Here is a 16,239-nt window from a genome sequence, read left to right on the forward strand (position 1 = left end):
CTTCCAAGCCAAACCCACCAGAGAAACACCCTCAATGCAAACCTTGCAACGTCCTTCTCTCCTTCTTGGACACAAAGGCAAAGGGAGGAGGCACTTCGGGTTCCCAAGCGACCTGAAAAGAGCCATAGAGAAAGGGAGAGCCAGTGCGCATGCTCCACCCTCCAAGGCACACAAGGGGGGAGTTCGCATGGGAGCCGGAAGTGTTGGGGCCTCCGTCCCTCCCTTGCTTTTCCTCTTTGGTCTCCCTATCTTGAACACAGAACACGCATGAAAAAAAACACACCATAATTTCACAATATATAGTTTAAATAACAAAAGGAAGAGGAAGGAAGAGGCCCGGGATGCGAGGGGGTGTGGGCCAGGCCCGTCCTCGGCTGCTCCCAGGGGCCCAGATTCGCACCCTCCCTTCCCCCAATACAGGTCTCCAGTCCATACCACGCTACATGAACTTGAATGGATACTGTGGTTGTGTTGTCGAAAGCTTTCATGGCCGGGATGTTGTGGTATGTATTCCGGGCTCTATGGCCATGTGCCAGAAGCATTCTCTCCTGACGTTTCACCCACATCTGTGGCAGACATAGAGGTTTTGACGTCTGTGCGAAGCTAGGCAAGTGGGGTTTATATATCTGTGGAAGGTCCAGGGTGGGAGAAAGAACTCTTGTCTGTGGGAGGCAAGTGTGAATGTTGCAATTGGTCACCTTGATTAGCATTGAATACCCTTGCAGCTTCAAAGCCTGGCTGCTTCCTACCTGGGGGAATCCTTTGTTGGGAGGTATTAGCTGGCCCTGATTGTTTCCTGTCTGGAATTCCCATTTTCTGGGTGTTTCTGGGAAGGTAATGGCACTCCATGTAGTCATGCCGGCCACATGACCTTGGAGGTGTCTATGGACAACACTGGCTCTTGGCCTTAGAAATGGAGATGAGCACCAACCCCCAGAGTCAGACATGACTGAACTTAACGTCAAGGGATACCTTTACCTTTACCTACACACACACACACACACACACACACACACACACACACACACACACACACACACAAGCAGGGACTATATATATATATATATATATATATATATATATATATATACACAATATATATCACACACACACCAATTTAACAAAGTTTCAGCCACAAAAACAAAGTTTCTGAAGTAGAACAATGACTTTCACAGTAAAGACAACCCAATTTAACAGGAAATAAGACTTTCAAACCAGGAACAGATTTCTGCAATTATTAAAAAATGGTTTATTATAAAAGCTATGAAAATTCGCCAAAAATCAGAGGATAAGGGAAACGTTCCACATTTTGGTGAGCTATCAGTGTTAAATGTGTTCTACCACAGTACCAAGTTTGAAGAAGATCACTCAAAAAATGAGGGCGGGAGAGCCCCCTAAGTCCCCCCCCCCTTTGGGCTGTTTTTGGGCCACCGCGCATGCGCGTCCGCCATTAACGTATTAATTTAGAAAATAACGAATTTTCGTTAATTTCGAAAAATTTTGGGGGCCAAATTCGTTATTAGCAACAAAAACGAAAAACTGCCCCCTCTAGTTTTGAAACGAGTTTAGAATCAAATTTTTCATGGATCGATCAAGCCTACTGTACAGCTTCCAGATTATTTCTCAGGTTTCAACAAACAAGCTACAATTGAATAATCAAGCTTCTTTTTGTTATATGTCTTCAAGTCATGTCTGACTTATGGCAACCATGTCATGTGTTTTTCTGAGGCTGAGAGTATGTGCTTCAGCCAATGTCACTTGGCAAGGAATTCAACCTTCGTCTCCAGAGTCATAGTTCAAGACTAAAACCACTACACAATGCTGGTTTTTTACCTAGTAGGATCTACTGACAAGAACTCTAAAACCCTTATGTCTGATGCTCATAATATTTTCCTTGATTTTTAGGTGAAAGTAAGACAGTCTGAAGTTCTTCTTGAGGGTTTGTCCCCCAACACTGAATATTCACTAGCAGTTTATGCAATGTATGGAGAAGATGCCAGTGATCCAGCAAGTGTTCAAGAAACCACCTGTAAGTTAGACTGTTTGACTGAGTGGTTGATTGATATTAATTATAGTCTTCATCTTTACAGTCCCTATTGCATGTTTTCATATATATATATTCCTAAAACAATATGCTGTCTCTTATAGAAATATTTACCCACCCAACTGAGTTTTCACATTTTGTTACATTACAACCTAATATACACAAGATGTCCAACACTGTGAGGTGCAAGATAGTTTTGTTGTGGCACAAAAATAAGCTAAACACTGACATTTTGGTGAGGTTTATTCAGGATCTTGTTTTACTTTTGACTTCATTTGTTTTAAAATGGATTATAATAGGTGTTTAATGTTTCAATGATTTTTAACTATTTTAATACAGTAGAGTCTCACTTATCCAAGCCTCGCTTATCCAAGCCTGTGGATTATCCAAGCCATTTTTGTAGTCAATGTTTTCAATGTATCGTGATATTTTGGTGCTAAATTAGTAAATACAGTAATTACAACATAACATTACTGCGTATTGAACTACTTTTTCTGTCAAATTTGTTGTATAACATGATGTTTTGGTGCTTAATTTGTGAAATCATAAGCTAATTTGATGTTTAATAGGCTTTTCCTTAATCCCTCCTTATTATCCAAGATATTCGCTTATCCAAGCTTCTGCCGGCCTGTTTAACTTGGATAAGTGAGACTCTACTGTAGTTCCATGTTTAATTCTATTTTAGTGTTTGTATGTTGGAGTTTTAAATTACACATTGAATTGTTTTTTAATTGTTGGCCTATCTGTTTCTCTATTAAGAGAGGAAAGTGGGCTATCAATATAACAACAACAACATTCCTTGGAGAAATTCTGAAAATTTTTGACATTTTATATTTTTTACTATCTTTTACATAGATAAAGTAAAAGCCATAATAATTCTGTCTTCCAGTGGCCCTGAGCCCTCCAAAACATCTGCTTTTCTCCAACATTAGTCACGCTTCTGTCCAGGTCAATTGGGAGGCAGCATTTATTGCAGTGAACGCACATCGTATAACTTATGTCTCTAGCAGAGGGAGCAATAGTGGAGAGGTGAGTAAGTATCCCTACAACTGCAAAAGGCCCATGGTCCAACACTGTGTTTTTAAAAAAACCACACTAGTATTTAGCCCAATACATCTAAGATATTTTCAACAGAACACTAAAGTAATAACATTCTCTTGTGATTTACTCTGTCATTGGGATTCAAAGGTGCATTGCTTCTGGAGACGGGAGGCTTCATTTAGCCATGAGCGGCAGCGATTGCTGGACCTGTCCAATAAATACAGGTCCAGCCAAGTTTTGAAGCTACCTGAGAACTAGCCACACACATAATTCTGTTTTGTGGAGTGATATTCTATGTGGGGATTTATTTTACTTGAGAAAGCCATCCCACGAGTTGGATGTTACTGCAGGTTGACTTTCCCTTATCTGGAATTCCGAAATACTCCAAAATCTGAACTTGTCCACATGACTGGCTGATAGTGAAACCTTTGCTTTCTGATGGTTCACTGTACACAAGCTTTGTTTCTGATTATTAAATTATTATATATTGCATGATACTAGTCTCAAACTTCAGGGAGAAGGTGTATATGAAATATAATGAATTCTGGCTTAGGATCCTATTTCCAAGATATCTCATTATGTACACATATATGTCAATACAAGTCTTGAAGTCTGAAAAAATCTGGAGTCCAAAGCACTTCTGGTCCAAAGCGTTTTGATAAGCGATATTCAACCTGATGATATCTGAAGAAGGGCATTTTGCTTAATATTCTTGTAGGGGAAGAGAAGGAAAAGTGAAATCCTCAAGTGGTTTGAATATAGATAAAAAAAAACCTTTCTAGAAACACAGACTAACATATGTGTTGTTGAAGGCTTTCATGGCTGGAATAACTTGGTTGTTGTGAGTTTTTTGGGCTTTATGGCCATGTTCCAGAAGCATTCTCTCCTGACGTTTCACCCACATCTATGGCAGGCATCCTCAGAGGTTGTGAGGTATATGTACCTCACAACCTCTGAGGATGCCTGCCATAGATGTGGGTGAAATGTCAGGAGAAAATACTTCTAGAACATGGCCATAGAGCCCGGAAAACACACAACAACCTCACAGACTAACATACTTTTAATAGAACCAGAGTTAGCAGAGATGACAAGGGCTGCATCTAGCTGATAATGCACAAATATCTATAGTAATACAAAACAATAATGTATGTGTATATACACTCTTGTAAAAATCCCAAGAAATGTAATACAAATCAGGTTTCCACAACTCTATATTAGAGTAATTCTCTTCAAACTATATTGCATATAACAAAATTGCTTTCAGGATATCATAAACAAAGGTACAATATCCATGTCATAATCTCACAAAGTATACTATATCAGGAGTAAATAATAGACATAAAGAGACAACCAAGTCCATATTCTACGCAACTCCAGGAATAATATGGACTTGGTTGTCTCTTTATGTCTGTTATTTACTCCTGATATAGTATCCTTTGTGAGATTATGAGATGGATATTGTACCTTTGTTTATGATATCCTGAAAGCAATTTTGTTATATGCAATATAGTTTGAAGAGAATTACTCTAATATAGAGGGGCCGGGCTGTGGCACAGCTGGCTAGTAACCAGCTGCTATAAATCACTACTGACCGAGAGGTCATGAGTTCGAAGCCCAGGTCGGGTTAAGCCTCCGACCATTAATAGCCCCGGCTTGCTGTTGACCTATGCAGCCCTGAAAGACAGTTGCATCTGTCAATTAGGGAAATTTAGGGACGCTTTAATCGGGAGGTTAATTTACAACACCATAAAACTGCCAGCGAAACACGAGGAAAGGAATGAGGAAGTACAGCCACTACTGGACGGTGAAGCAACAGCTCCCCCTGTGGCCGGAATCGTGAAGCTGGAAAAATGTTTAAAAAATGCCTCTGAGTCTGTCTAATGTATGTTGTTTGTCTGTTGGCATTGAATGTTTGCCATATATGTGTTCATTGTAATCCGCCCTGAGTCCCCTTTGGGGTGAGAAGGGCGGAATATAAATACTGTAAATAAAATAAATAAAATAAATAGAAACCTGATTTGTATTACATTTTAAGGGCTGCATCTACCCTGCCCTATATCCCAGGATCTGATCCCAGATTATCTGCTTTGAACTGGATTATATGAGTCTCCACTGTCATATAATCTGGGATCAGATCCTGAGAAACAGGGCAGTGTGGAAGGGGCCTAGGTCATCTAGTCTGATCTCCACTCAACGTGAGAATCCACAGTATTGTACCCAGATCAATGGCTGCTTAATCTCTGTTTAAATATCCACAACAAAACACAACATAATACTGTTATAAAAAATGTTTTTCCATTGAGCAGCTCTACCATCCTGAATCCTTTGGAGAGACTCCTCTTCTGTGGAGCAGCCCAAAACAAACCTACTCCATTTTTCACATTAAATCCCTTTTGATGTTTATAGATGACTGTCATATCACTTCTGAACCTTCTCCTTACTAGGCTAAATGTACAGAGCTCCCTCCACCATTCATCATTGTTTTGTATTAGATGTAGTTCGTTCACAGGGTGGAGGTAAGAAGTAATAGGCTAAGAGAGAAAGCCTAGAAGAAATAGGGGAGAATATTTCTTTCAGTGTTACTAAAGCAATAGCAAACAATACTGAAATAGAATCTAGAGTTGTGCTTGAAATCTCCAACCTAACACTTATTTCCTCTCAGGTGGAAGTTCCAGGCAACACATCATTTGCGGTGCTGAAGCCTCTCTCATCCCTGACGCAGTATTTTGTCAGTGTGATCTCCGTTTACGATGAAGGTGACTCCTTTCCAATAACAGGCAATGTGACTACATGTAAGTAAGAGGTGGGTTGTGAGATTGCTAAGCTTTAAATGGCACAGCCTTGAATAAAATCCAGATGAGCAAAGGAGTTACAGTTTGATGCTGGTGCTTTTTTATTATTTATATAAAAAGGAGGTATGTCGATATTTAAGTCCTGGCTGTTTCTGGAACTCAGACAACTAGAATACTATCACTGTGGTTTTGTGCTTCCAGGTTCCTGTCGAGATTAAAATTATTGCTTCTGCCTTGCTCAGTGAAGGGGATTTGTCCCCTTATATTAACCATAATTTGACCCACACTGATTGTAATGTTCTCTATTGAAAAATGTCTGAACTCTCACTGTTACTTTTAAGCCTTTCAGGCAAATTTCCAAAAACCTGGTACTTTCTTCAACCTTGTAATCCCCATATAGTTTACACAATAACTCCCATCACTGCGGGCTATTGGTCCTGTTGACTGAGGCTGATGGCAAATGTAGCCCCAAGCATTGAGGAAGCAGCAGGCAAGGGAAGGCATTATCTTCTGTGTCACTCTGGCTGTGTGATGGAGAACTGTCCTGCACCAAAACGATACTCTCCAATTTTTCAATTTTGCAAGGGAAGTCCTGATTAATCCCATGTCAACCTATTTTGTCAGCAGCTTTCAAAATGTCCCAGTCTCTCTTTCTATCACCTCTTTCCCCCTTTGTCATCAGATTAAATTGCTTCAAAATGAGTTCATATTGCAAAGGTATTTCATACATTTAACTCATCTGGAAGTGAGAAAAAGGAGTGACTCCTGGCTTTTCCCAGTAGATTCAAGCAAAAGCAAACTACTGCATCTGCTCCTAAACCTTATATTCCTTTTTATTATAACTTCTGCCATCTTGATTACACTCTGATGTTGCTTAGACACGTGAGCCCTAATTTTCATCTGTAAAATGTTGGAAAGTATGAAACACCTGTTGACTGTTCTCCAAACTTTGGTGGATCCAGAGATCATAACATGGATAGGTTAAAGTGTCATGGAAAGGGTCTACTATATGCAATTTTATATCATTAGAGACTATTTTAGACCTCCTTAACTTTTACGTTGTTTTAAATTGTTTTTTTTACTATCTATCTCATTTGTAGAGCCTTTGCTATCGGGTAGTATGGAAATGTTTAAATAGGTAGGCAAAAAACTGCTGTGTAGCCTTAGGGCCACCATAAGTCAGAAACAACATGAAGGCACATTAGCAGACAGCTTTGCTCTCTGTCCCCATTCCTTGATCCATGAAGCCCCCTCAGGCTGGATCTACACTGCCCTATATCCCAGGACCTGAACCCAGATTATATATTTATCCCAGATTATCATACAGTGTAGACTCATATAATCCAATTCAAAGCAAATAATCTAAGAACAGATCCTGGGATACAGGGCAGAGTAGATCCAGCCTCAGATGGTTTTCTCTAGATCTCCTTCTATACTGCCATATAAAACCCAGATTATCTATTTTGAACAGGATTATATGGCAGTGAAGACTCATATAATCCAATTCAAAGCAGAGAATGTGGATTATTATCTTTGATAATCTGGATTATATGGTAGAGGAGAAGGGACATGGACTATTTGCTTGAGGTCCCATTTGAATCTTGATCTTTGTTGGCTCCTCACTTGTCTGTCCCAATCAGACAGAAAATATAGACAACAAGAAAGACTTGTTGTTGAAGCTATAGCTGAAGCCTAAGGAATTGCGGCTTTGCAACTGGGATGACAGATTGACTTTAGGCCCTGGGAAATGTTAACAAAAGACCTGGCTGGTTCTCCATCCTTGTTTTCTAGTCTTTGATTAGCAGATTCATTTGGCTATCTGCATAATAACTCCAGTTGTAATCCCAACTAAAGATGATCCATGGGGATAAATCAACATTTATGTAAATGCCTCTCATTCAGTAGAATTCCATCTAGAATTGGATTTAACCTTCCCTGTCTGAAAGGGTGTCCCAGCCTTCTATGGCCAATGACCATATGGGTGGAAGATAATGAAGGTGCAGTCCAGCATATTTTGGGAGTCTAAAGTTTGGAAAAGATTGGCCTGGTTGATGCCCCAATGACTAGCTCTATTTTCTTATAGGTGGGGTAGATGTGTACAGTATTGGAGCTCCTTATTATGTATGCTAGTCCTTAAAGAAAACATTTCCACTGTGAGAATAAGCCTTTGGTGCCTTGTGAGTGATGTGAGAAGCACATTAGGTGGATTGCGTGAGTTTTACAACCAAAGATGAACTTGAACCTCAGGCATTAATAACCACACCAAGTTAGTAGCCAATCGGGGCACTGAGTATAGATTCCAAATTTTAGTCTTGAGAAGTGAGAAAGGACTCACTGCCAGTTCTGAGAGTATAATGGACTTCAGTCTTTTCAACCAATCAGGAGGCTAGGGTCGAAGCCCATGCCAAAATCAAGCAAGTTGTATATCACTGAAATAGGTTACAGATGGAGCGTGCTGATAAATTTTAAGGTAACTGAGGGTACCACACAGGGAAAAAAGTATGGGTTTTCAAAAACCAAAGACAAAAAAAATACTTTCTGAAATAGTAATAAAGCCTGTCTGAATCTATCAGATAGTTATGTTGGTAAAAAGTCCAATAAATAAGAGAAAAAGCGTGAAATCCTTTCCTCCTTGAGTGCCCTTGTCGAGGTTTCTCTGCAGTTAGAAATGTCCAATGGATTACGTCTTCTCCCTCAAATGAAATAATCACGCTATAATTAATGGTTGCAAAATATTACCTCTGCTGGCCCTTCAGGACAGGTTTTTGTCATTTGAGGTCTGCAGAAGTGAAAGACATTCTGGTTAAGGACAGCTGCCCTGTTGCCGTTCGGCTCCCTCACCATCTGCTCCGGAACGTGGCTGCAAGATGGCTTTGGCTCCTGGTGACAGGGACAGAGCAAGGGGAACCTCAAGTTCAATTTCTGCCTTTGCTCCTTTGCCTCTCAGTGAAGGTGCCACCCCCGAGCCACCTGAAGGTCACTGAGCTCTCCAGCAGTGAGGCCCGGCTGGACTGGGAAGCTTCGGCAGCCTCCGACGTGGTGGTCTACCAGGTCAAGTGGAACGTGGTCGGTGAAGAGAAATCGCAGGAGGTATGACACCTTTCTGGGGGGTGCTAGTGATTGTTTTGCTGGGACAGGCACACTTGGGACCTTGGCAGGCTGTAGTTGCCTCCTTCAAGACATTGAATGGCTGCTCCAGTCCTAAAGCAAAATCTGTCCAAGAATGAAGTGGTGAAGGTTGCCCTGATTTAATTCCTTGAAAGGTGACTCTAAAAATAATTACCATATTTACCCATGTTTAAGTTGAAAAGTTTTTGGGGCCAAAATTATTGATTTTGATGTCACTCTTTCCTGCTTAATAAAAAAATATGGATTTTTTTTTCAAAAACAGAGAGGACTTTACGCCATTCCTCACGTCTGTTTCAATTGGTCATTGGCAGGGAAATTCTCATTTGAAATGATTAAGTGGCCCCAGAAAATTTTTCAAATCTAAGGCTGGTTCTAAGGTAAAGGTAAAGGTTTCCCCTGACGTTAAGTCCAGTCATGTCTGACTCTGGGGGTTCGTGCTCAACTCCATTTCTAAGCCGAAGAGCCGGCATTGTCCGTAGACACCTCCAAGGTCATGTGGCCAGCATGACTGCATGGAGCACCGTTACCTTCCCGCCGGAGCGGTACCTATCTACTCACATTGGCATGTTTTCAAACTGCTAGGTTGGCAGAAGCTGGAGCTAACAGTGGCTGCTCACACCTCTCCCGGGGTTTGAACCTGGGACCTTTCGGTCTGCAAGTTCAGCAGCTCAGTGCTTTAACACACTTTGGGGCTCCTTAAGGCTGGTTCTACATTCCCAAATAATCAGTTTGAACTACATTATATGGACAGTGTAAAACCATACAATGCAATTCAATGTAGTTCAAGCTACATTATATGGTTCTACACTGATCATATAAGGCGGTTCAGACAGCATTATTTGGCAGTGTAAAGGCAGTCTAAATGTAAATGGATGACCTATTTGCTTTTAGTACTGTGAAGAAAAAAAAGAAATACAGACATAATAGAAGCAGTGGATTTACTGGGCTCACAATGCAATCATGGTTTCAAGCAAATATGTATATTTAGAAAATTGAATGAGTGGAAAGAGTTAAGGATCTCTCTCAACTGCTGCACCTATAATTGATATAGGTGGTTGAAATGCTGGTTTAATTATTTTTGATGCCAGGTGAACTCATGATACAAAGATGGCACCAATGTGGGTTTGGCAGTACTAACCTTTGCTTCCATAGCCTTCTCTTTGTAAAAATCATCCAATTATACACAAGATTAGAAACCAATTGATCCTTTTCCTTTCATCCATAGCTGTCTGTTGCTGGAAATTTGGCATCTTCCCTTTTGTCTGGTCTGAAGAAGAACACCGAGTACCAGATATCAATTTGGGCATATTACAAAGATGGAGCTCGGAGTGATGTTGTCTCCATTCGACACAGGATCAGTAAGTGACATGGATTGTGATAACTCTCATATGGGGAACTGGGAATGCTGTGATAATTGATGGCAGAGGGTTAAGCCATGAAATGCAATTAAGGAAAGGCTGTGATCATCTTTGGCAGCTGGGTGTTGGATGAGAAACTTGGAGAAAGGACGAAAGAGTGGTCCTGGCTTCCTCTCAGCCTGTTTCTAGTCGGGTATTGTAGTGAAAACAAAAACTGATGTAGCCTTTACAATGACCATGCTGGCTAGGGGATTCTGGGACTTGTTGTCCAAAAACTAACATTCCCAAATAATGGACTTGACCAAACATAGTTTTCAGCTCAGAAGTAAGTCTGCTTGAGTTCCAAGGAAGCTTTGAGATAAAGAGAGTTTTATCTTAAATTCTCACATAAACATCTGCAATGCATGGAGTTGTTTTGTAAGGATGGAAGTCTTCAGGTATTTCACTCTTACTTACAAGAAAGAAAATTTTCAAATTGCCTTCCTTTCTGGGTTGGATTATGAGAGTTTTGTGCATCTTTGAATGAGTAAAAACCTTTTTGTGAAAAATTGTGCAGAAAAAGTGGGAAAACAACATTTTTGCACAAACTGGAATATTCTACGCAAATTCCATTTTTTCTGCACACTTTATTTCCATATGACATCCTTTCAAATACTTAAATAAGTCTATCATGTCTCCTCTCAACCTCTTTTTCTGAGATAATAAAGAAGAGAATGAGGAAGTGGTGGAATAATTCCTAAAAATATCAATCAATATCTCACAGCAGTCAGAATAAGTGAGTAAGACAAAAGGAAACTATAAGTCACTGAGACATTATTTAACTCAATCACCACTGCTCTCTGTAAAACACATGTGGCTTTTAAAATGCTGAACTTAGTTGTATTTCCAACATCTGGAAGTGAATATGACTCAGAACATAATTTGAAGTCTGAAATCCATACAGAGACATGACTTATGAAAAGAACACAATCAAACATCTTTGCAAAATGTGTCCACTGGGAAAGTGTAGTATATTTGACTAATGCACACATATTCATGAAGTAACTTCATTGCTCTCTACTTTGTCTGAATTAATGGAATAGACATTTGAATATAGGAGTTTGTTGCTTGTGATGACACAGCAGTCTTCAGAGACAGGTAAGCAAGACTGTGAATGTGTTTAAGGCGCTGAGTCATGCTTCACAGTGGGGGCACTTTCGCAAATGAAAGAGAAGGTGCCAGAGAATTCTGCGTCAAGGTAGAAGCTGGTTTTTCCTTGGTGAAACAAAAGGATACGGGGTTAGAAAGGGTCCTCCCTGAAGGTTCTCTTTTAATTAATAGTTTCTGACTAATGGCTTTGTTGGCAGTGAGTGGAACACGATTCATTTAAGACCCATCCTCCGTCCTTCTCATATAGCCACTTCTTTGAATTTTTGCCATTATTGAGGCTCCAATTACTAGCTGTCCTGGAATCAGCAGCAATTGTTTTGAATGATATCGATTTGTTGTTCATTCTGCTTTTGGGCTTTGTCTCTCAAAACGACTTGCAACAGATAAAAATAACAATTTATAAAAATAACTTTTCTTAAAAAGGAAGGAGCTGATATACATACAGTCTGCAAGAGATAGCTAGCTACCTTGAGTCCCATTGTTAGGAGAAAGATGGACTCAAAATGAATAAATGAATTAATTTTATTGTGTCAGAAGCAACTTGAGAACACACTGCAAGTCACTTCTGGTATGAGAGAATTCACCGTGAAGAGAGATATTACCCAGGGGTGCCTGGATGTGTTATTATCTTGCTGGGAGGCTTCTCTCATGTCCCTGCATAGAAAGCTAGGGCTGACAGACAGGAGCTTACCCTGTCCCACAGATTCGAACCACCAACCTTCAGGTCAGCAGTTCAGCCGGCACAAGGGTTTAACCCATCACACCACTGCAGCCCCAGTAATTAATTAAATGCGAATATCACAGTGATGAAAGCAGTAACATGCCAATCACTTAGCCAAAGAATGGTCTGATCAAAATGGGTTGGTGGTTGGGTTTCCAATCTGAGGAAACTGAACCTCTTCTCTGCTTTTTAGGGCAAGAGGGAGGAATCTCAGGGCTAGAACTCTCTTTCTCTCTCCCTCAGTCTCTCTCTTTATGTATGTATGCACACACACATGTATATATTACTCAGTAGTATTGACCTTTGCTGCAGACTCCTTTGGAATGACTACATGTAGATTCTCCAATAGGCCTATTTGAACCACTATTCTTGTCTGTCCTCTTTCATATCTGCATGTTATGTCCTGGTCCTGTTATATGAAGGCCTGGCATGCTCTATACAACAACCCTAGTCTTTATAGCTCACCTAAAAGCCCAGGGCCAAAATCCAATTGAATTTCCCTTTTCAATTGTGTAAATTAATATCTAGCACCAATAGAATTGGGACTTTCTCCTCCTCTTCTTGTCATTGCAGCCTTCTCCAGTGTCAAAAAGTGGAGGAGATTTATTGGGTGCATAGGATAAGGGTTGAAGATAAAAGAGGGGGTTGATTCTGGAAGAAGCAGTGGAATCCAGCAGAAGTGACACTGTTCAGATCCTGGATCAGTCTTTCTGATAGAATTCTACAGTCAAGGAGTCACATTCATGAAATACCAGGGATGGAGAAGAATTTATTTTGGGTTTGAACACTGGATTATGACTTTGGAGTTCAGGGATTGACCCCCGCCCCTCCTCTTGTGGAGGAAATCTCTTTATAGGGTCACCTTAGGGTTGCCATAAATCAAAAATATCTTCAAGGCACACACCAATAACAACAATGAACAGGAATGCAGGTCATTCTCAAAACATACTATGCATGCAAATAAGTAGAATTGAAAGCTTTCACTCTGAAGTTGTTATGGAAGTAGAAAGCAGAATGAGAACATCTGCTAGCGAAATAGGCCTAGGCCATGACTGAGAATCAGTCCCACAACCTACTTCCAAAGGATGGCCTGAATATACATCAAGACTTTGGAATACAGTAGAGTCTCACTTATCCAACATAAACGGGCTGGAAGAACGTTGGATAAGCAAATATGTTGGATAATAAGGAGAGATTTAAAAAAGCCTATTAAACATCAAAATAGGTTATGATTTTACAAATCAAGCATCAAAACATGTTATACAACAAATTTGACAGAAAAAGTAGTTCATTACACATTAATGCTATGTAGAAATTACTGTATTTACGAATTTAGCACCAAAATATCACAATGCATTGAAAACATTGACTACAAAAATGCGTTGGATAATCCAGAACGTCGGATAAGTGAGTGTTGGATAAGTGAGACTCTACTGTACCAAGGAATAGACAATATGGTGCATCTATGACTACAGATGTATTGTATTGCCCATTTCTCTGTATTGTGGGAACATAAGCTTGTTTTTTGAAGGTCTACAAGCATGAAAGAAGAGCATTTATCAAGTAATGGTAGGACCCTAAGATGAAATGTTTTGGATCAGATAAAAACAGGAGACACTTACCTCCTCAAATATTTCAGTTCTGGATTCAGGTTCAAAAGGTACTCTAAGGATAAAGTCCAGAAAGGTGTATTTGGTGGAATACAACATGTGTCTTGTATTGCTAGTAGAAACCACAAGCCATGGTTCCATATTCAGTGGAGATGTCTAAATATTTGCCAAAAATTGTGGGGAGTTTGGTATGTTACTCAGGCTAATCATACAGATGACAACAGATGATGTACGATAGATAGATCATGGTGTGAAAATGAAAATGTTTAAGCTCCTTGAATTGAAGTTCCAGATTCATAGTACATTTGAGAACAGCCAATGTCCCAATTTTGCTGATGGTTTTGAGTTTCATTGCAATCAGTGCAGATATTACCTACCCCAAAGCTGGCTCTGTAAAGAGGTCTTCCAATTTATTATTTTACTGCTCCTATATAATATTTTCCACATTAATTTACTTCCCAACTGCTATAGAAGGTGGTATTTCTGATAAGTGAGAGCCGGTTTATTTTTATCACAGATGCACAGCTGGCTTTGGCTGAAAAAAGTTTCAATAAATTGTAAAAAAATGTTTTACATTTTTGAACGATGTCCCCCAAGTCCTACACCCAAAAAACAGCACTTCAAAAGCTCAAAACTCATGGGAGTCTTCTATACATTTCTATTTACACTAAGTATTTGATTTACTTTTATTTGACTTGCTCAAGGTTTAATTTAACCTTGTAGTTTCTGATTTCTATTAAGATGCAAGGTTGTGCTCTTTTGAAATGATAGATAGGTTTAAAAGACACAGAAAGAAGGACAGAGAATATTATAATATCTGTTTGGGGAACCCTTGAAAATTGGCAAAGAGAATCTTTCAAAAATTGATGAACTTCAAAGGCCGTCACTAAAAGATTCCAGGAATCTCAAACTCAGCAGGAGGAGACACAATTCAGTTCCCCCTCCTTTGGTATTCCCCATGAGAAAATATTCTTTTTGAAGTCTGTGAATAAAAGTGAGGCTTCTCCAAGGCCTGGCTTTCTGATGTGGAACAGAATGGCTGACCTTCGAGTTGGGAATGAAAACGTATTGCAAAAAGCTGTGGCAGCAGAATTATGAGCCCTTAGAAACTAATAGGGAATAGAGTAATGAGAGACAGGGTCATCACACATTTTCTCATCCTTGATAACAAGAGTGTATCTCAATATACCTTGTTAGAAAAAGGTGTATGTATTATTTAGAATATATGCAGAGGATACATTTCAAGACTCCCCTAGATACCTAAAATTGTGGCTCATACTACAGAATTGCACTGGAGCACCTAGAAAGGTCCTACAACCACTTCCAGGTTGAGCCATAGAACCGCTGATATTAAATCTAAACTAAGGTTTATGCGCAAGGTTCCTGGACGAATGGATTTAAGCACTTTATATGTTTTAGCTTTGTATACTGTTTATATTAATCAATGCCCAACTGTTTTAAATGTACTATGTTCTATTTTATTGTATTTTGTTATTGGCATTGAATTTTGCCATATTTTGTAAGCTGCCTTGAGCCCCATCAGGTGAGAAAGGCGGGGTGGAAATGCTGTAAATAATAAATCTGTAGATAAAAGCGCACAGAGGGGGAGGGGTACTTTTTCTGAGCCTGCAGAAGAGTAAAATGACAATATTTCATTGCTTGGGTTGTATGAAAACATATTAAGTTCACTAAAGGTTCTTTGTGAATTTTTCACAGGAAGCATAAAATGTGAGAAAGTTCTGAAAAATGCACAAAATCACATGTAACCGTGCTTTCATTTTTTTTAGTCTTTGTGAGTTGGAACAAAATGAGTAAAGATTTACAACTTCAATACAGTCACTTTAAAAGACTGTGTTTGTTTTTGTTTTTGGCTGGTGGGGCTCCTAGAATTAACTTGACTGGGGAATTCTGGGAGTTGAAGTTCAAAAAAGAGTTTTTTAAAGCTCATCCGGTCCTGTGACTGAGCTCACAGATCTAAAGCAATCTGGGAGCTTTCAGGTGCATTGGATTACAACTCCCATTTTGCTATCCTGAGAATGATGGAAGTCATGATCATTTGGAGGATGCCAGGTTAGGAAAGTCAATCATAAACTAAGTATGTCATACAACTTGATCATGTGCTGTTTCAAAGGTAGAAATTCAAGTTTCACTTACCTACACCTGGGGACAAATGGTCTCTTTAGGAATTTGTTAGGTCCCCCAGGTGATTCTATGGCATGCTTCCCCCAGAACTTAACACAGAGTCACTCTGTAGGATCTAACAAATTCCTAGAGATATCTTTGGAGTCTCAAGATCCTCCAGGGTGAATTTGTGGTATGATGAAACCAAAAGTCAGGTATTTTAAAGGCTGTCAGTTTCATCTGCAATTTCAAGTGACTGCAGTCTGGTTGGGAA

The 16,239-nt window shown here is 39.7% G+C and overlaps 1 protein-coding gene across 1 annotated transcript in view; it reads left to right on the forward strand.

Annotated features, from left to right (window-relative positions):
- Window positions 1-16,239, forward strand: part of col20a1 (collagen type XX alpha 1 chain) — a 175,330-nt gene that overhangs the window by 47,571 nt on the left and 111,520 nt on the right. Inside the window, exons 14-18 of the mRNA XM_062979041.1 lie at window positions 1,906-2,029; window positions 2,934-3,073; window positions 5,748-5,877; window positions 8,825-8,967; window positions 10,232-10,364. Coding sequence (XP_062835111.1) covers window positions 1,906-2,029; window positions 2,934-3,073; window positions 5,748-5,877; window positions 8,825-8,967; window positions 10,232-10,364 — 670 coding nt within the window. The remainder of the gene's footprint in view (window positions 1-1,905; window positions 2,030-2,933; window positions 3,074-5,747; window positions 5,878-8,824; window positions 8,968-10,231; window positions 10,365-16,239) is intronic.

The sequence above is a fragment of the Anolis carolinensis genome, chromosome 4 (assembly GCF_035594765.1).
Source record: "Anolis carolinensis isolate JA03-04 chromosome 4, rAnoCar3.1.pri, whole genome shotgun sequence".
Lineage (NCBI taxonomy): Eukaryota > Metazoa > Chordata > Lepidosauria > Squamata > Dactyloidae > Anolis > Anolis carolinensis.